The 21,780-nt window shown below is 39.5% G+C and overlaps 1 protein-coding gene across 2 annotated transcripts; it reads right to left on the minus strand.

The window, feature by feature from the left end:
- Positions 1-385: 385 nt before the first annotated feature.
- On the minus strand, positions 386-3,158 carry LOC105049146 (uncharacterized). Of its 2 annotated transcripts, none has more exons than XM_010928715.4 (5): positions 2,984-3,118; positions 2,608-2,892; positions 1,605-2,516; positions 1,274-1,507; positions 386-1,163 (listed from the first exon to the last, which is right to left on the minus strand). In XM_010928715.4, exons 2-5 carry the CDS (start codon positions 2,881-2,883, stop codon positions 984-986), a joined length of 1,602 nt encoding a protein of 533 aa, XP_010927017.1. In that variant the 5' UTR covers positions 2,884-2,892; positions 2,984-3,118; the 3' UTR covers positions 386-983. The 2 variants fall into 2 exon arrangements, with proteins under 2 accessions (XP_010927017.1, XP_073116851.1); XM_073260750.1 differs by having other exon boundaries at positions 870-1,163; positions 2,608-2,912; positions 2,984-3,158.
- Positions 3,159-21,780: the final 18,622 nt, after the last annotated feature.

A 21,780-nucleotide genomic window follows, 5' to 3' on the forward strand; every position in this document is an offset into this window, starting at 1 on the left:
ACCATGCATATTTTAAAGAAAAACATCAGCCTATACCTTCATTAATTATATGACTCTCATCCTTATCAAATACCAATAAAACCCAAGCATCATCAGGTGGCATCAAACACTCCACCTCCATCATATGTCCACATCCACAGAACTGGGTTGTACTGAGATTCTTTTGTTTTAATCACATCCTATATTTATCCAAATATTTACATCTTAGCACATGTACATCAATCCGGTAGGGGCGGCTGCAACACCACCACTTGTTACACAAACGACACCGTTCCATCACTCAATATACATTAAAAAAAAACGTTCTCTGGTTTGCAGACATTATCTGCAACCCTGGAAGAAAAGTCCCACCACTCATGGTAAAATAAAGTGGCTCACACGAGAGTAGCCCAAAGGGTCCAACCTCTTATTCCCTTTAAAAATACTCCACAGCAACATAAAATAATACCAAACAAAAGACAAACTCACCATTCATTTGGTGGTAAATGAGGAGTGGGAATCTCCCTCATCCCTTGCATCATCTCTCAGCACTAACGGTCCCCACCATTACCCCAACCACCAAACTTTCACTTCGTTTTCACCACCCATTCCAGCCCTCACTTCCAAAGTTCCAAAAACTCATCCATCACTTCCTCTTTCTTTCACCTCGTAGTGACCTCACTCGTGTGAATATAATGCTAATCCAAAGCTTAATTAGCTTTGGAAATATGCCAAGCTAAGTGTCCAGGTGAGGTGTTGTTCTTGCAGCATTGTAGCATTCTTCTTTGATTCCAGAAGGCACCACTTTGCGCATAAGAAAGCGAGAAGGTCCATCTCCAAAGTGGGCTTCCTTTTCCCCTGCAACCTTTCCAGCTTCCAGTCAAATTTAAAGCATGGCGTACGGGGCAATCCAACCCGATGGCCATCGGACTCATCCCGCATCACCCGCCGGCGCACGTCATCGCGGGTGACCGTATCCTCTTCCGTCGGTGGGGCCCGGTGTCTCAGGTCCTGGTGACGCGCCGAGGGAACCGAGGCGTCGACACGAGCACCTCCCGGCCCGACCGGATCATCTCGAGCCGGTCCGGGATGGTCGAGTCGAACAGCCTCGAACCGGGATTCTCCGCATAGCACACGTAGTAGCACGCCACGCACGCGTGCGGCAGCGCCATCCCAATCCTCGTCTGTTCATACGCCGACACCCAAAGCCCAATTAATAAATACCGTCTCTGTTCGGGAAACAGAGAAATACCTGCCATTAATTAAAACAAAGAAAAAGAAAAGTAGAACACACCGTGAGAGTACCCACGAAGAAGGCGAGAAGGGAGACGGTGGCCGTGTACTTGTCGTAGGACGAGAAGGTCCACGAGGCAGCGAATATTACACAGATCGCCCCGCTGCACACCCCGGACAGGAAGCAGATCGCGCTGGTGATGTCCGAGTCCACCAACTCCTCCATCCTCGCCCTCTCGAACATCCCCCATGTACTCCGCGACGCCTCCACGAATCCCTTCCCATACGCCGCGATCTAATTAACGTACATCAATCGGATATATATGTAAGTAAAAAGTGTGGGGGATTTGAAAAGTATTTGGATGGATGGAGGGATATATAATTTTGATTACATGAACGAAGGCCCAGCTGTTGCCGTTGGGAAAGATGGATTCCATGACGTTGAGGCAGCAGTGGGCGCAGGAGAATAAGAACTCGTCCTCTCCTTCGAGAAGATTGAGCGCGCGGGCGATGATCCGGAGGAACTCGATGGTGGGCACGAAGAGGGAGCCGAGACAGGCGCTGCCGAGATTGATGGAAATGGCTCGCTGGAAGCTAAACTGGACGTCGGATTGCATCCCTCTGAGGTAGTAGAGAGCTATGACTCTGCTCACCGTCAAATTAGCTACGTTTCGCATCACCTCGGCGGTCCAGGCGATGCTGAGGAGGAGAGCTATGATGGTGAGGGGAGAAAAGTAGAAGTTGAGGGCGCCGATGATGGCGAAGCACCAGATGGAGATCCAGAGGAAGCCGACGGCGAGCATGAGGTAGGCCGGGCCGTTGAGGCTGCGGAATTTGGCTGTGGGGAGGAGGGCCAGGTGGAAGACCCGGGCGGTGAAGGTGCTGCGGCGGGTGACCCAGCAGGCGTATAATCCGGTGCCGATGGAGAAGCCGATGAGGGCGACACCGAGGCCGACGGTGGCGGGGAGGGAGAAGCAGAGGAGGAGGATGCCGGCGGCCATCGTGAAGCCGAAGGTGGACCAGAGCACGAAGTGAACCATCACCCCCGGCCATAAGCGGACGGCCTTCTGCCAGGCGAAAGCCAGGATCATGCTGAGCACGGCTGAGCCCTCGATGGGAGGTAGCCAGAATTTGAGCACCCGCCGCTCCTTCCGGGCGGTGTCGGAGCCGACGTCGACGAACCCCTGCACCGCCTTGAAGACGAAGAAGCACACGGCCAAGGCCGCCACCACGAGGTGGAGGAGGAACAGCGCGAGGCTGATCCTGTTGGTGTAGGACCGCGAGTTGAGCGAGGCCAGCGCCACCTGCTCGACCAAATTAATTTGGGGGAATCGAATCAAAATCCTATTTTTAATCCATGTGCCGGTCGAAGAGAAATCGAGTAGTCGAGTGTACCTGAGGAGGGGCTCGGGTTTGGTGGAGAGCGGCGGCGGCGGCGGCGGCGGTCGGAGGGGAGGCGCCATGGGGGACGACTTGGATGGGGGTGACAGGATGCTGGGCTTGCAACCGGGTCACCCTCGTCTCCGTCTGAGGCTGAGACGGAGCCAAGGACTGAGAGGCCTCCACCACCACCGCCACCTGCTTCTCCTCTTTTTCTACGGCTTTAACGGTCTCTTTCTCCTGGCCTTCCTCTAGCTTTTGGTCTCCTCCTTTTTCCTCTAACACGCCCATCTCTTCTACCTGGTAAAAGGATGAGGAGGCTGGTGTGGATTAGATTATATATAACATAATAAGAGAAGAAAACCAAGAGGAGAAGGTGATCGGTTAGTACGAAGTCTGAGAGGTTTCCTCTATGAGTCGGAGATGGAGGCCGGGGTCGGAGATGGCGGCCGACGGGTATTTTATTCTATGATTCCAAGGTTGGCTCGCGATGGGGGAAGGTGGGGGGATTGATGGATTGTTACCGTTGATGGCTTTTGGGTGCTGCTGCTTTCGCTCTCGCTTTCTCTCTCTCTCTTTCCTCGTCAGCATTGCCAGAAAGGAATGTACGAGTTTATTGTTTTTTTTTTCAGATTCACATTTTTCATGCTTGGATTTTTTTTTTTTTTTTGGACGGTTGGGACTCGGGCTGGAGAAAATGATACAGATTAAAACTGGACCAGAAACAGTTTGGTGGTGAGCTTGAGGGGGCCAAGTTTGCACTGGGGAGCCCAAGGACGAGTCCCTTATCTCGTTGGTGCGTATGGAGGTCTCCAAGAGAACTTCTTCTCCTCTGTTTTTGTTTTTTTTTTGGTTGTGTGACGGTGCTGTCACGTAAGGAGTGGGGTGGACCGGGTGGTAGGCCAGGATTCCAAAGAGTCGAACGTTTCAATGGTGGAGACCGGTAAAACTTTGACAATGATTTAGATACTACCTGCAGTTATCGGAAGGAATCGTTTCAAAGTCGAAGGAGCCTGAGTGGACCGGAAATTCGTGCCTGCCTTCTTCACCGGCACATTCGGTACTCCTCCCGCGTATATTTCATGGAGGACCGGGCGATTCATAGGAGAATGGGATCCTATTTTCTCTTGAATATGGTCAGCGTGCTGGCCATATAATTCACAATTTTTTCTCCTTTTTCAACGATTTTGAAATACAAAATAGTTGTATAATAAATTATAAAAAAAAAAGATTTCAATAATTAATTTTTTTATTATATATTAATCAATTAAAATTATAAAGATAGCTAACAATATACTCTTATCACTAATATCAGTATATCAATACTCGCATTCCAATTCGGTACAAAGAGAACAAATTTTTTTTTTTTCTTCAACTATTTTTTAAATACAATATAACAATATAATAATATAACAATATCATAAATAGAAAGATTTAATAAATTTGTATTACATATTAAATAATGAGTTTTAATAATAATTAAGCATCTTAATATTGATGTTGTTAATATTTATTGCATGTTAGATGTATATTAATATCAGCTCTTAATATCTATTGCATATTAAGCAATAAAACTTAGTAATCATCGAGCAGACTAATATCAACATTATTATTAATTCATATAGAGAGTGGAGATAGAACTCGTATAAGTTGATCCTCCATTCTAGATATATATTAGCATATAACGCATAGGATATGATTTTTTTTTCTTTTTTAAAATATTTTGAAAATGCAATATAGTAAATAAAAGGTTTAATAGCCAACTTTTTATTATACATTAAATAATTAACTATAATGATAGTTAAGTGGAAACTCCTGTCATTGATATTGATATCATTAATATTAACATATGTTAAAACCTCTACATAAGTTGAGTCTTCGTAAAAAAAAAACTCTTTTCATTAATATCGATATTATTAATATGAGTCCCATATGATGGTACAATTTTTTCTACTTTTTTCAAATGCACTTAAAATTGTATATAATAATATAGAAAATTATAATAAAAGACTTCAAGAACCAAAATTTTGTTTTAAATTTAGCAATGAATTTTAATAATGGCCAAGCAAAAGCTCAAATCAAAATATTTAAATTGTTATACTAATATTAGTTTGGTAAAAAGAATAATTACATATAGACACACGAACACACATATATACATACATACATACATACATATTAAACAACCAAACACAAGAATTGCATTTGCATTTTTCAGATGAAGGCAAGTAAAACATATGCAAATAGATATCCAACATTTCTGGTTACAGCTGCATCTAGAAATGTGTGCAAAAACAGCCCCAAAGTGTAGTTGTGATGAATTGAGCATAGTTATGATACATTCAATCCCAAATGGGCTTTCCTACTTTCACACTACTAATTCCAAATGAGGAATTGGAATCAATTAAACTTGATAATTCCCAGGGGACAACATGGAAAAAAGAAAATCATTCTTTATCTCAATTCATGGCAAATAAATGTGGCTTTTTTGTGCTCAACTTTCAGTACGGTTTTATTCCCCAAGGCTATTCTATGCTTGTACAGGTTCAATATTGAGTCGAATTTTAAGTTATAATTCATATTTTAGAATGAACTAGTTTGGTTACGTTATGAAGCATATCAAAAAGCATTGAATCATATTTACATACAAACAACGGGCTACAAAGTATAACTACAAGAAGACGAATATAACAGGTTATAATTATGCTAATATGGGCAATTTTGAATGAATAGGATATGGAATAGCCAAGAATACATACACAGATATGTGTGTATGTACAGGGCGGACATGAGTAAAGCCGAACGGATTTGGACTCAGATCCGATAAGGTTAAAACTATACAATGGAGATGCTACATTGATGATCCAAACCATTGGATGCGATATACTATCTCAAAATTGCTTATATATAAAAAATTATATGATTTGAAGATCTCTAATCTATGCATCAAGTGATAAAAAAATATATTTAATTCAATTTTATTTTTGCTATCTAATTTTTGACTGCTTGATACATAGACTACGAATCTCCAAATCATATGATTTTTTGTATGCAAGCAGTTTTGAGGTAGTAGATCACATTCAACAACTTAGATCATCGATGTAAAATTTCTATTATAGAGTTTTGACTTGATCGGATATAAGTCCAAATCCAATCGATTTGATTCTAACCAGACTACACACATTATAATAAGCATTATTTATTTTATAAAATATGTACTATTTTTAGTATTATGATTATATATATATATATATATATATATATATATATATTGTATTTATATGAATAACTATACCTAGGCAATGGCACGAGATGGAGTCCTAGGGTAACAACAATGTGAAAGAATGCCAAAGATTAGATCCATCCCAGGTTTCCCCCTCCAAGATCCTAGTTTGCTAGGACCATAATGGGATAATGGCCCTTGTACCTACGCACGTCTGGGTATCGTTTTACCCCTCTATATGGAATCTAATAGCCACTAAAATCAACATTTCTATATCCAAATGAGAAGCTCTACTTCGGCGAAACAAATGTAGCCAACTGTCATAATTTTGAGGGCTAACCCAACACATGGAGACACTCATTCTCATTTTTTTGAGGTGCAAGCAACCATATCATTGCCATTTAACTGGAAATGCATATCGGTTGGGCTTGCCCCAGCCTAGCTCTATTCAATGCACATTGCCAGACGGCTGCTTAATTTTTCACTTATAATTGATCTTGTTTTGGCTTGGCATCAATGATGTCGCTTAATGTTGTCATGCTTAGGCCAGAACTTATGAACATTATATGCCAGCCTAACTGGTCCCATACGTAACCTAAATTTTCTTTTTTGAACATAGGAATCTAATCATGCATGGAGCTGTTCTTGATACTGTGTGTCACTTTTCTCCAAAGGAAATGAAGGTGCTGCCATTTTAGTAGTCAAAAGTGTGGACTGGGCTAGCGTAGGCAAAAGCTGTGTTGAACCATTGAAGCCGCCTTTAATGTGCGATGGGCTGTTCGAGGCCTGAAACAGGCATTGTTCAGCTCTGTTCAAAAGTGTCGTATGGAGAAAAGAGGTAATACGGCTAATGTGTAATTCCCCAAAACAATTGGTTGAAGCTCCAACAAGGAAGTTGCACCAATAATTCAATGTCTCTTGTGATGTTTCCATGTTTGAGCAATTGATCCCAAAATCTTAAATTCATTTGGATTTTTTACATACATACATCTGGGTTGCGTCTTTCACACGAAAGAGTAATTCTATTTTTTTCACGACGATGACCGTTGAATTGCATAATATATGCTTCCAGATCTACACAGATAGATGGAAGATGAAAGTTGAAGTACTTTGATTCTTGTGCAACGTAAGATCCAATGGCTGATTTTATGAAAAAAGATAAATCATTCTTCCATCCGAAAGCTACAACTCGAATCCTGTAATGATATTCTCTCCATTGGTCACATACTCAGATGGTATGAGCCCTTCACCAACTATACGTACAAATATCATTTAATTTTATATATAAATATATTTTTATAGATAAAATTTTTATAGTAAAATCAATCATAAAAAAATTATGATCGGATATACTTCAAAAATATTTATCAAAAGATGGATGACTGCGTGCGTTTAGACACATGTGTTAAAATACTAAAAAAAGATAAATAAATTTTAAAAATATTTGAATAATTTAAATAAATATTATATAATATTTTTTTATAAATATTTTAATATATATATAAATTTTAAAAATATTTGAACAGTTTAAATAAATATTATATAATATTATATATATATATATATATATATATATGGGGTAGATGATAATGGTCTGTTCATATTTTTGTTATAAAAATTTTATACGGTTCTGACAGATGGTGCCTGCCGTATCATCTCTTGCACGTGCGCTAAAATCTCACAGCACACCAAATAACTACCAATAATATCCATTCTTGGGGTGATGGGATGACGTCTCACGCACACAATGCCATATAACTGGCATCTCGATCCAGCGGCTCTATCTATCTCCACGTGGTCTTCTAAAAGTACGCTTTCATACTTGAAACATTGCCTGATATCTGCCACGCGAGGTTATGAGACAGGTTACGGTAACAACGGACGGACATGATCCCTTATAGAATAAGGGTAATATAGTAATTTGAGATGATATGAAAATACGTGGGACAAGGAGAAGAGCCGTAGATAGGATGACAAACGATGTTGCCTTTAAAAAAGGCAAACCGTGACGAAATGAAGAGCTATGGATAGGACAAATAAGGGTTTTATAATGACGTTGCCTTTTTTTTTTCTTTTTCTCTTTAAAAAAGTTTTTATCTAGATAAAATATATATATAAATATATAATAAAAAAATGACGTCATTATTATTATTATTATTATTATTATTATTATTATTATTATTATTATTTTGTAAACAAGAGGAGGTAAAGATGAATTAAACAGACAGTAGAAAGGTTACAGATGTAATCAACATACATATACACAATACATTAGTCATTCTTATGATCCCATCCGTATGCTCCCGCACACTTCCTTTCCCCCGGAATCTTCGGGGTGCGGCCGTCGCCATGGATCCCCAGATGCCTCGTACGTCCCCAGCTTTGCATGGGTCTTGAGATTGGAGTGCTCTCCCTGCCGGTGCCTCGTACATATAAAATAAAAAAATTTTATAAAGGCACATGCACTCTAAATTTAAATTATTTATATTTAACTTTAAAAATTTTAAAAAAATTAATTAATCATCAAAATTTTAAATTTATTATAATATGATATATAACTATATTTCTATTATAAAATATTATGACATGAACAACATATAATAACTAATCTTTTATAAAACTTTGGGGCCACCGTTCTCACGAGCCCCACAGGAGACCATCGTTTTGTTAAGATTTGGAGGGGGGGGGGGGAGATGAGTATAGTATTTTGAGATTTATATCAAAAGATAAATATCAAAGGATGGAATATTTTGAGAATTGTACAAATAGATGATAATAAAAGATGGAATACTTTAAGCTATGTGCAAATGAAAGAATGATAAAAAATGAAGTGCATTGAATATGTATAGGGAAATGAAAGACAAAGGATGGTTTGTTTTGAAATCTATGCAAGCAAATGAACGATAATTAAAGTGCTTTGAGATATATACATGTAAATATATGATAGAGGATAGATTATTTTGAGATTTGTAAGGATAGATGGATGATAGAGGATAGAGAGCTTTAAGATTTGTGGGAACATATAGATGATAGAGGATGGGTCATTTTGAGATTTATACTGATGGATTGATGATAAAGAGTGGGGCACTTAAAAATTATTATAGGTGGATGAATGTTATAGGATAAAGTACTTTTAAATCTATGTAAATAGATTAATGATAACAGATGAGATACTTTAAGATCTCTATAGATTGATGGATGATGGAGGATAGTATGCTTTGAGATTTTTATAAGCAAATTGATGATAGGAGATATAGTGATTTAAGGTTTATTGAGACACATGAATGACAGAGGATAGAATACTTTAAGATCTATACAAACATATGGATGATAGAGGTTAGAGTACTTTAAGATTTGTATAGATAAATGGATAATAGAAGATAAAGCACTTTAAGATCTATGCAGCTAGATAGATGATAAAAAATGGAGCTCTTTGAAATTAGTATATATAGATGAATGATTGAGATCCGAGCACTTTAAGATTTATATTGGTAAATGAATGACAAAGCATGAAGAGCTTGAGGATGAATGAATGATGGAGAATGAAGCGTCTTAAGACCGTTTAGGTGGATGCATGATAGATAATAGAGCATTTTAACGACTGTATAGGTGGATGGATTAAAGAAGATAGAGCATTTTAAGATCTGTGCAGGTAGATGCATGACAAAGGCAACCTCTTTAAGTCATGGATATTTTTATCTTTTTGTCACTTTATTAATAGTATTGAGATCTAGATAGATAGTTGGATCATATTGTAACAAATTTAAATTTTCGATAGCTAATTATACTTTTTAAACTTTAAGATCTAAGTATAAATAGTTTAAACTTGAAGCAATATCTTTAAATTTTTTTCTAAAACATAATTATATAAAGATCTTTTTTAAAAAATGAATGAGTGAAAAGGTTAAAAATTTGAATGGAGAGGCCTGTTGCCGCTAAAATCTGGATTACGGTTGGAAAGATTGGAGCGGTGGCGCATCCTTCTGGAAGAGTAACTTGCAAGCAAGTTCTGATCAGAGTGGGCTCTGGTGGGAATCCTCCGACACTCAAGTCAGATAACAAAAGAAACAGATGAGGACTATAGAGAGATTATTTTGTATGTACCTTGGGGGGTCCCCTAGAGGTTTTTTTGTGGACTAAGGTTGAAAAATTATTTTGAAAAGCTATGTGATCGAATCAGATGCGACGTGGTGAGACTTTCGGTTGAGATTAATGAGATGGTTATTACACCTATCTTTTTTATTTCGGAGCCAGCTGAATGTCATATGTATTTTTGAATTTTAAAATGAGGGTACAGGTTGGGTTGGACTAGTTTCTTTCGTTGAGATTTTGGCTTGGTTCGACGAAAACGAACGCTGAAGGAAAGAGATGGCTAGGGCCGATCGCTCTCAGTGAGATGAAGACTGATGAAGGCTGATATATACCAACGGTTGAAGTCAGAGATCGGCCAGTTCAGATGTCCCACTGTCTATGGATGTTGGATAGATGTTGAATGCCAGTTGCCATGGAGACTAAGACAGATTTGATGTCGAAGTCAAGATCGGTCGATCTTAGGTGTTTCGCCCAGGATGGTCACTAGGAGTCAAGGATCGTCATGGGCTGAAGTTAAATTTAGGTTGCACCACCTATACTTTTGTCGGCTTATGTCTTCGGCCAAAGGAAAAATATTCTCCTAACACATATCTCTTACTCTCGAGTTCGGTTTGGATGAAGGGAGTACTTGAGTTCTGAGTGACCAAAGACACATTGTCCTTTTCGCAAAAATGGTGCTTGTGTTTCTTGGATGGATCAAATAGTCACATCAATCCATAATTATGATTAAGGAGCGATCAAAAGGGTTAGAAAAATGGCACGCCTTATTTTTCATGCATACCATTAATTGGCCGACTGACGTCTTTCTATTGCTAATGAGGTTACACCATATGTTGATTATCGGATGGCTAGATCACTACATGAATTTGAAGAATTAGCGATGAAAAACTAAGCCGTCATTAATAATAATCCTTAACCATTAAAAAAATGACTCAAAAAATTAGCCATTACTAATACTATGAGCGATGAAAAACTACTATTAGCGACAGAAAAAGCCATCGCAATAAATTTAAAATTTTAATTTTTTTGATTATAATTATAATTAAATTAATTTTTAGCCATCATTAATTTTTAGCGACGGAAGGTTACCGTCGCTAATACCTTTACTGACGGTACTAGAGACGGTAAACTTTACCATCACTAATAATTTAAAAAAAAATATTTAAAAATTATAAAAAAATATTTTTTTAATAAAAATATTAGCGATGGTGACTTAGTTTTAGTGATGGAAGTACCGTCATTAATATCTTTACTGACTTCATTAGTGACAGCCAACTTTGCAGTCGCTAATAGTTCCTAAAATACAACACCCTGACCTGCGGGAGAAAAAAAAATTTCTCTCCCACACCTCATCTCCTCCCCTCCCATAATTTCTTCCTCGTCGGTGCCTCCTCCTTCTCGACAGTTCCCCCCTATCGATGCCTCCTTCCTGGTGGTTCTCCTCTTCCTGTGCTTTAGCGTCCCGTGGCCTCGAGCCCCGAGCCCATGCTTCGGCCATGCTTGCGGCCGCCCCGACCTTGTCGGCGCCAACCTCGTCGCCCTAGCCCCATCGGCTCGATCCTATGGGCCTTACCTCATCGGCTCGACCCCGCATGGTGGTTCCCCCCTCTCTACGCTCTGGCATCCCACGGCCCTGAGCCTGTGCTTTGGCCATGCCCGCGGCCGTCCTGACCCCATTGGCCCTGACCTCGCCGCCCCATCCCCGTCGGCTTGACCTCACGGCCCCTGCCCCGCCAACCCAACCCCGCGGCCCTGACCCTCCCTGCCTTTCCGCGACCCCATCCTCGTGCCCTCGTCTCCACGGTCGCATCCCCGAGCTGGTGTCCCTCCCCAAGTGATCCACTCATGCCTCAGTCCTTGCACGGCAGCTCACCTTCTGTTGTGAGTATTAGCGATGGCATTAGCAACAGCTAATGCCTTCATTAAAAATTAATTTTTTATTTAAATTATATTAATCAAATATAATTAGATATTAAAAAATTAATTAATTAATTAGAAGCATGGAACTTGGGTCTCGGTATATAGAGCGCTTAGATCAAGGGAAGGTGTTGGGTAGCATTCCAAATATGGGGCCGGGGCGTGCCCTGCGCACTCGAGCCTCGTATAGGGGTGGGGGGCTCGGATAGGCAGCCGGGGCCTTGGGGAGGCTATGATGATTGCCTGTGCAAGATGCACCTAAAGAGTTTAGAGAGAGATCGATGGAGGTGATGCATTTCTGTTCTTATTATTGTAGATGCAGGGCAAGCTTTGGATGGTCTGTTTTATCGCAGACAACTACTTGCAACCACCTCATGGTTAAAGGTGCAGAGGAACTTGCAATGTCTTATTTTTCAATGGCAGATTTGAGCCTTCTTCTTTTCTTCTTTTCCTTATTTACTTTGTTGTTATTTGATTTAAGTACCATTTTTAAGTTTTTATTTTTCTTAAAAAAAATTTTTACTCCTAATTTTCGGGCTAGGCTCGGATAGGGGTGGGGTGTTCGGGAAGGCGGTTAGAGGCTCGGGGATGCTATGATGACTGTCTGTGTGAGATGTGCCTAAAGAGTATAGAGAGAGATTGATGGAGGTAATGCATTTTTGTTCATGTTGTTGTAGTTATAGAGCAAGCTTGGATGGCCTGTTACAACTGCTTGCAGCCACCTCATGATTAAAGGTGCAGAGGAACTTGCAATGCCTTATGTTTCAATGGCAGATCTGAGCCTTCTTCTTTTCTTCTTTTCTTTATTTGCTTTGTTGTTCTTTGATTTAAGAACTATTTTTAAATTTTTATTTTATTTTTTTTAAAAAAATTACTTTTAGTTTTCAGGCTGGGCTCGAGTAGGGGTGGAGGGCTCGAGGTGGAGGTCAAGGGCTCGGAGAGGCTATGATGATTGCCTGTGGGAGATGTGCCTAAAGAGCTTAGGGAGAGATTGATGGAGGTGATGCATTTCTATTCTTATTGTTGTAGTGGTAGGATAAGCTTGGATGGTCTGTTACATTGCAGACAACCACTTGTAGCCATCTCATGGTTAAAAGTGCAGAGGAACTTGTAATATCTTATTTTTCAATAGCAGATTTGAGCCTTCTTTCTTTTTAATTATAGTAGTTTTTCAGTTTCAATTAACTTAGTAACAGACCATTGGGTTATTGGCCAATAAAATATATTATTTTAAATCTTGCATTGTCATCCATAATTGTATAATTAAATCTTGCATTGTCATCCATATATAACTTGTTTAACATTATCCTTGATCTGCAACAGACTTATCTCTAGATCCACCAACTAATGTCGATCCTCTATTAGAAAGATTAGATGTTATATAAGATTGTTAGTTAGTATTTGCAATATATCAGTAGAAAAATAATTCTCATCCAGCAGTACATGATAATATGTTGGTCTGCTTTTATGAACGTGATATAATGTTAAGTATCCCTACTCTAAGCATACAAAATACCATGTTACTTTTATGAACATGGTGCAAAGTTAAAGTATCATGATATATAGTTAAATAAATATGATATATTATTATTTTATTCTGATATATAATTAATCCAATATGATACATAGTTATTTTTATTTTCAAAGATTATAGGCCATGTCTTCTCGAGGCTGAAGCCATCACAGTCGAAGAGAGAGCTCTCATGTAGCCAGCTCGTATTGTTCTGCGGCACCCATACTATGCAGTAAACTCTGATACTTTAGATATTTTCTTTTATGTTATTTTATCTTTTATTATCTAATATAATATTTTTTATGATATCTTGATACTCTTAGATTCGGAGGACGTGGGGTTACCAGTGACCCTACACTCACATGGAGTAACGTCCGGCTCTCAGAGTCAGCGGCATGGTAGAGGATCCACCTGGCTCGTGGCACCTTTGACTCGATCGAAGGATAGAAGCTCATCCATATTTAGAACCGCTCATAAGTACTATATCTTTACTGAATATATTTAAAATTTAACCATTTTAGAGACTAATATTTATTGTTTAAAATTAATTTTACAGTATATTTAGAGATATCTCCATACCTCGTGTGGTTATCAGGATTATCCGATGATTGATGCTAGGATTGATGAACGAGTTCTCCAATTGACCATCGAAGGCTCGTGATACAGCCTTAGAGATGTTCTTGATAAGTCAGAAATATTTAATTTTTCAATTTACTGTAGGTTTGTATTTTATTTATTAATACATGGTTGCTTCTACTTGTAGGGTTACTATCGATTCGAGACTCCTTAGGATGAGGAGGCTGATCATCGAATCTTCGAGTAGGTGGCCGCAAGTAGGTTCCGAGATGGGCTACACAGTCTTAGACAATTCGCCATCGAGCATTTTGATTTTCAATCACCATCAAACTGGAGGTCCTACAAGGATCACTGGTTACGGACGGACATATGGGAGGCCTCTGCGATTAATAGAGTAGCGAGAGGTACTCCAGTAGGTGGTAGAGGGCCCAACAGAATTGGACTGCCTAGCAGGATTTAATCAAGCAATGGGCGGCTCCGTCGGTATTTATGTTGTGGTCTATAGATTAATAAAAAATCTATACCAAAATTCTTCACTAGAACTATAAAAACTCTTATATGTATGCTTTAATTAATTTAATTTTATTATTTATTTATTATAGATATGACAGCTGTATTATCCATCAGGCCAGTTAAGATTGTGGGAGGCCACACATCTGTCTAAGAAGACTGGTGATTACTTAGATTCTAGATCACAACAGATTGTGGTAAAAATTTTAAGCTATATTTATTAAGTTATTACAAGATCTGATATGTATATTAGAACTAATGTATTTCTAAACTATATAGATGGATTACATAGAGTACGCCATTGTGTGGTACAGTGATGACCCAACCACTCAGCCCCTCCTTGACCTTGAGGGATGGCTCAGGGCTACCGGACGGGTGAGTAGGAGTCGGATCATAGAATTCGATCACAGCTTCGATCCTCCAGTGGCTTGATATTCTTCGACATCGTCACAGACCTCGACGTCCTAGACTTGGAGCGATGTGCACGTGAAGGAGGTCGTGCAGAGACTTTTGAGTTAATGATCTCAGAGCTTCTGGGATGCCATCCGCAATATGATCGTGAAGATTCTCTGGGGCTCACAACTATGCAACCAACTGGATTTGTTGTTCCAACCATCACATCAGATAATTTTATTAGTAAATTTTTTTACTTATTTTAAGTTTTCATATATAGAAGCTTTACGTATTTAAGTTTGAGTCGGGGAAGGAGATCTAGGAGCTAAAAATTCAATCTAATGGTCAATTGATGGGTTGGGGGTGTCTATAGTTTCGTATCATCGAATGAAATATGTAGAACAATCTGCTCGAGAATTGAAAAAGTATATCGAAAGATACACCTCTATATCGAAATATATTAATAATACTTTATTTTTCTTCATTTCAGGATGTTGGGACATCCGGCTCACATCTACCAGCTGCTGGAGAGGAGTAGGAGGATGAAGAGAAGGATGAGGAGGAGGATCAGATCTGATTTTTTTTATTTTGATGTATTATATTTTTTTGATACTGCTTATAAAATTATAAAATTTATATTTTTAATATAACATAATTAATTTTTATTTATGATTATTATATTATCTTTGAATTTTAATTATAATAGGTTTTAGAAACCATAATTGATTGTGATTAATTAAAATAAATTTTAAAAAATATGATTATAATTTTTTTAAAAAATAAAATTAACTATTACCGATGTATTAGTGACGTCACTAAATACTTATTAGCGATGATATTAGCGACAAAATAACCGTCATTAATTTTTTTTATATTTTTAAAAATTTAATTAAAAAATAAAAAAATAAATAGTGATGAAGTTTAGCCATCACAAATGTCATCTCTAATAGTTATTATTAGTGACAGTTAAAAAATTCATCGTTAATAGTAGCAATTAGCGATTAGGATTGTTCCGACCACCAATTAGCGATGGGACGCCGTCGCTAATACTTGATGCCGTCATTAATAATATTAACGACGACAAAATAACTATTAGCGATAGTAGTTAGCCGTCACTAATAGTTAGATTTCTTGTAGTGGGTGGGAAGATATCCGGATAGTTCTAATTTTCTGCATCTAAAAAAGGAGACGGTGCCCCCTGCCTCTCTTTTGCACATTTTTAGATTTTTCTTCTTCCCTTCCAATTCTCTTCTTTGTTTTGAGGGCTTCTTGATCGTCGATAATTACTTTTCGAACTGTCACCCTCATCTCTTAGGGAATCGCCATCTTCTCCTCCTATATTGTATCACTGCAGGTTGGTTTTCTTTCTTTTTCTTTTCTTTTTGCTTTTGTTTTTGCATGTGTGATGCTTTCCTAGCGTTCTTTTTTTTAGTAAGTATTGGAAGAAATGAAAGTGAGTTTTTATGCATACCTTTCATATGCTTTCCTTTTCTTCTTGTCCCCTTTCTTTTTCATAAAGTGCCTTCATGACATTTTAACCGATTAGTCTTCGAAGGATATTTATTTTATCAAAATGAATTGAAACATGATAATGTGTTTTAGGAAAAGTATAATACTCAATAAGTAACCAATAACATCATCGATAGTATATTTGTAAATTTTTAGAATTTCATGGCCGAGGCAGAGGCATCTCATGTAGCTGCTTAAGGTGATAAGTTTCAGGTCTGATGATTTCATCCACCTGATAGGGGCCTTCCAAATTAAGACTCAATTTTTCACATTCTGTAGGTTGGGAGACTTCAGCCAGTCGTAAGACTAGGTCTCCAATTTTAAATTCTTTACTTCAAATATAAAAATTATAGTACCATGCCACCTTTTGTCGATACATTGCCATTCGCACCCTTGTTTCTCATAGGTTTCTTCAAGTAGATCTAAATTCGCACGAAGCTGCTCCCCATTATTTTGGTTATCATAATTTTTCACCCTGTGTGATGGGAGTCCGATTTTCATCGAAATGATGGCTTCATTGTCGAAGAAGAGGTTGAAAGGGGTCCCTCCAATGGGTGTCCTTTAGGTAGTTTGGTAAGCCCATAATATACTATGCAATTCGTCTACCCATGCTCCTTTTGCTCTATCGATCATGGCTTTCAATCCTTGCAGGAGAGTATGATTTGTTACTTCAGCTTCACCATTTGCCGACGGATGTCCTACCGAAGTGAAGTACTGGACAATATCGTAGTCATGATAGAACTCGATGAACTTGAAACCTAAGAACTGACATCCGCTGTTAGTGATCAGCACTCGCAGGAGCTCGAACATACAAATTATGGACTTGCAGACGAGGTCAGTCACCTTGGCTTTAGTGATCTTGGCGAGGGGCTCGGCTTCCATCTATTTAGGAAAATAATCAATAGCCACTAACAAAAACTTCCTTTGGCCTAATGCTGGTGGAAAAGGACCTAAGATGCCTATCCCCCATTGAGCGAATGGCTAGGGAGCAGCTATTGGAGTTAGCGATATGAATGGCTGATGTTGAACATTGGCATTCTGTTGACACCAATCACATCATTTGATAAAGTTGGCTACATCATCCTACATTGTAGGCCAGTAGTACCCTTATCGAAAAATCTTGTAAGACAATAAGTTGCCATCCAAATGACTCCCACACGCCCCTTCATGCACTTCTTGGAGGGCATATTTAGCTTGGAAAGGATGAAGACATCTGAGGAGCAGTGGAGAGAAAGATTGTTTGTATAGCTTGCTTTCATAGAAGATATAACAAGAGGCCCGATATCTAATCTTCTGGGCTTCTTTTGAATCAGCAGGTAAAACTCCATCCCGTAAGAACCATATGAAGGGATCCATCCTACATGGTTCATCATCAATCTATAAAATTAGATGTGATTCTTCGATGCTGGGCTTTTTCAGAACCTCAAAGAAAGTCTTTTGTGGTAGATATTTTAGAGCCGATGTCACCAACTTGGATAATAAATCTGCCCTTGAATTCTCGAATCAGGACACTTGCTGGATGTCAAAACCATCAAAACTCCAAAGCTTGGTCTTTCACCTTTTGAAGATATTTTTTCATATTTTCCTCTTGGACCTTGAAATCCCCTTTTACTTGACCAGCCACCAATTGTGAATTAGTGCATATCCTCACTTTCTACACTCGAAGCTTCTTGGCAATTTTGAGCTTAGCAATCAGAGCTTCATATTCAATTTTATTGTTGGTTACTAGAAAATCAAATCTAAGGGCATATTCTGCAATAACTCCTTTCGATTCAAGAAGTATTAAGCTTGCCCTCGATCCTTTGGAATTTGAAGAACCATCCACATGCACCACTCACCACTCATTTGGTTCTATCATCGAAATAAGTTCTGATGATGTTTCTTCCTCCGAAATTGGTTCTAAAGCTTCCTAATTATCTAGGATGGTGTACTCGATGATGAAATTTGCCAATGCTTAGGCTTTAATGGAGGGCCCGGGGTTGGAATTGAATTTCAAACTCAGCTAACTCAATCGCCCACTTTGCCAGTCATCCCGAAGTATTGGGGTGATGCAGGACCGTCTTGAGGGGTCGGTCAATTAGCACTATGATGGAGTGTGCTTGAAAGTAGGGCTGAAGTCTCCGAGCGGCAATGATCATAACAAAAATTAACTTCTCCATCTTATTGTATCAGGTTTTTGCATCATGCAGGACTCGATTGATGTAATAAATTGACCTCTGGGTTTTATCTTGTTCATGGACTAACACAGCACTTAAGCTACTGGTGAAATCATCAGATATAGATAAAGACCCTCATCAGGCTTCAGTTTACTAAAGAGTGGTGAGGAGCTGAGATATTTTTTCAACTCCTCAAAGGCTTGTTGGCATTCTTCGATCCACTGGGAGCTCTTTGGTTATTTCAAAGTTTGAAAAAATAAAAGACAACACTTGGCCGATCTCGAGACAAACTGATTTAGTGCTGCCACTTAGTCCGTGAGGTGTTGAGCTTCCTTGATATTTCTAGTCGAACTCATCTCTTGTATGGCCTGAATCTTTGTGGGGTTGGTCTCAATCCCTTGACTAGATACCACAAAACCCAAAAACTTGCCTGACTTGACTCCGAAGGCACATTGGTTGGATTTAGCTTCATTTTGTACTTCCTCAGGATGGCAAAGATCTCCTCAAGGTCTTCAGTATGAGTCTTGGAGGTTATACTCTTGAAAGTATGTCATCTACGTAGATCTCCATGTTCCATCCGATTTAATCCTTGAAGATCTTGTTCACAAGGTGCTGACAGATCGCATCTGTATTTTTCAAGCCAAAAAGCATGATCCTGTAGTAGAAGAGACCTCGATTAGTAATAAAAATAGTTTTCTCCTCATCTTTTTGTGCCATTTGGATCTGATTGTATTTCGAAAAGATATCCATGAAGGTGAAGAGTTCATGCTCTGAGGTCACATCCATCAATTGATCAATAGAGGACAAAGGATAGCTATCCTTTGGGCATGTCTTGTTGAGATCTGTGAAATCAATGCAGACCCTCTACTTGCCATTTTTCTTTTTCACTAGGACCACATTTGCGATCCAACTAGGATAGATAGCTTTTCGAATGAAGCCTGCATCCAACAGCTTATCCACCTTTTTGACTATCACCTTTTGTCACTTAGGTATGAAGCTTTTTTTTTTTTGCTTAATAGGCTTGTAGTTTGGGTTGACACTTAACCGATATGTCATTACATTCGAATCAATATCGGGCATATCCGTCGAGGTCCAGGGTAATACATCAGCATTTTTCTATAAAAAGGATACAAGGCATTATTTGGTTACCTGATCGAGTTTTGATCCGATCTAGATGGTGTGCTCCTGGTTGCCATCGTTCAATGGGATCATCTCTAGGTCCTCCACTAGTTCTTCTTGTTCCTCAGATAGCTCATCCCGTGCATTCAATCCATCCACTGAATAAGCTTCAGAAGGTCCTATGCCATGAAGTGCAATGTTGTGGCACTGTCACGTTAAGGCCTGATCTCCACGCACTTCACCAACTCCAAATTCCATTAAGAACTTCATTTTTAAGTGGTAAGTAGACACTATGGCTCGAAGTGCATTAAATCCTAGACGTCCAAGGATTGCATTATAAGCTGAAGGTGCTCAAACTATCAGAAAGTCTACCTAAATTTTTCATCATCGAGGATATCATCCGACCACCGTAGAAGAGTTATAACCCCTTCAACTGGTACAGCATCCCTAGTAAACTCCACAAGAAGAGTATCCAACCACCCCATCCATTTTTGAGGTACGTCCATTTGAGAAAAAAATCATAAAATAAAATATCAGTCGAGCTTTCATTATCAATTAGGATATGATGTACATCATAGTTTTCAATGTTTAAAGTTACAACCATCACGTCATTGTTCGAGAATTGAACCCCTTGGGCATCCTCTTTAGTGAAGACGAGAGATTCTTTTGTCTTCAACTTCTTGGATGGTTCGGTCGATTCTTTTGCCCTTCCGTGGGGCCCTCTAGTTATTGCATTTATTACCCCTGTGGGAGGCCGGTGTCTAGAAGGCTCCTTCTATTATGGTTTTGGTGGGACAGATAATCTCCATTGCTCCTCTGGTTGATTCTGTTGACGTCGAATGAACCGATCCAAGCGGTCGGTCTTTAGAAGGCTCCTTCTGTTGTGGTTTTGATGGGACAGGTAATCTCTATTGCTTTTCTGGTTGATTCTGTTGACGTCAAATAAATCAATCCAAGTGACCGTATCGGATGAGTTTTTCTATTTCATCCTGAAGCTGAATGCAATCTTTGATGTCGTGGCTATGGTCACAAAGTAGAGGCAATACTTATTATGATTCCATCCATCGGGGTTAGACCGCAACCTCCCTGCTCTTGGAATCTGATCCCTAATCTCCATCAGTACCTGAACTCGGGCGGTGTTCAAAGGTGTGTAGTTTGTGAATCTCCTAGGTGGAGACATACGTTGCTCTCTTCTAGGATTGTGTCTCTGTCGGGAGTTTTGCGGGAGAGTTCAAGATCTTCGGCATTTGGGAGGAGAGCGGAAGTGCTACTGACTCTTTGGTGGAGACTCTGATTTTTCTTCCTTTCTTTGGCCATAATCACCGGGGGTTCACCTTCAAACACCTCGTCTGCCCTGACATACTTCTCCGCTTGGGCTAGCATATTGGTGAAATCTCGAGGATAGATCTTTTCCAAAAAATATCGGAGGCCATTCTTCAGTAATCCGTCCTTCAGGGCAGCTATCACGATCGATTGATCCAGGTCGAGGACTTCCAACATGGCTGTATTGAAATGATCAAGATAGGACCAGATGACTCCCATTCTCTCTGCTTCACATTCATCAGGGAGTCCGATCCCTTCTGCTATCTCCTACTGCTCACAAAATGGCCCATGAATAGTCAGCTCATTTGACCAAAAGAATGGATCGTTCGTGGCTTCAGGCTGGTATACCAATACTGAGTTATACCCTTTAAGATAGATGGAAAGGTTCGACAGAGGGTGGCATCAATTACCCTGTGAATGAGTATCAGGGACTTGAAGCTTTTCAAATGATCCACAGGATCGGTGATCCCATGGTAACTCTTAAGCTGTGGCATCTTGAAATTCTTGGGGAGCGGCTTTTGTATAATCTGATCGCTAAATGGCAGGTTGGTATTATACTCGTCATCACACATCGATGCTTGGTGGTGGATCGCTTCGATCTGCTCGTTCATCTCCCAGAGCCGGTGATCGATGTCTGCATCTCGGATGATATAGTTTTTCGAACACTGCAGGGGGATCATCGACTAGACATTGAATCATGCTTAGAACGAGGACTCGATGACTGTCGTCTTCTAGCTTTTGGGCTCCAGGGTCGACTGTGATGGGTTTGTCTCCCCCCTTAGGGCTCTGTAGGGGGATCGACAGTCGTTCTTGTGGTGCGGCTGTAGGTTGTTGCGGGGGGACTACAATGGTACTGT

Source organism: Elaeis guineensis, chromosome 7 (assembly GCF_000442705.2).
Source record: "Elaeis guineensis isolate ETL-2024a chromosome 7, EG11, whole genome shotgun sequence".
NCBI classification, from domain to species: Eukaryota; Viridiplantae; Streptophyta; class Magnoliopsida; order Arecales; family Arecaceae; genus Elaeis; species Elaeis guineensis.

Bases quoted from the DNA above. Each gene is read 5' to 3' on its own strand.
- LOC105049146 (XM_010928715.4), bottom strand. From the start codon at position 2,883: ATGGGCGTGTTAGAGGAAAAAGGAGGAGACCAAAAGCTAGAGGAAGGC. The intron at 2,517-2,607 runs GTACACTCGACT...TTGGTCGAGCAG, and splicing joins AAACCCGAGCCCCTCCTCAG to GTGGCGCTGGCCTCGCTCAA. The intron at 1,508-1,604 runs GTAATCAAAATT...TACGTTAATTAG, and splicing joins ACAGCTGGGCCTTCGTTCAT to ATCGCGGCGTATGGGAAGGG.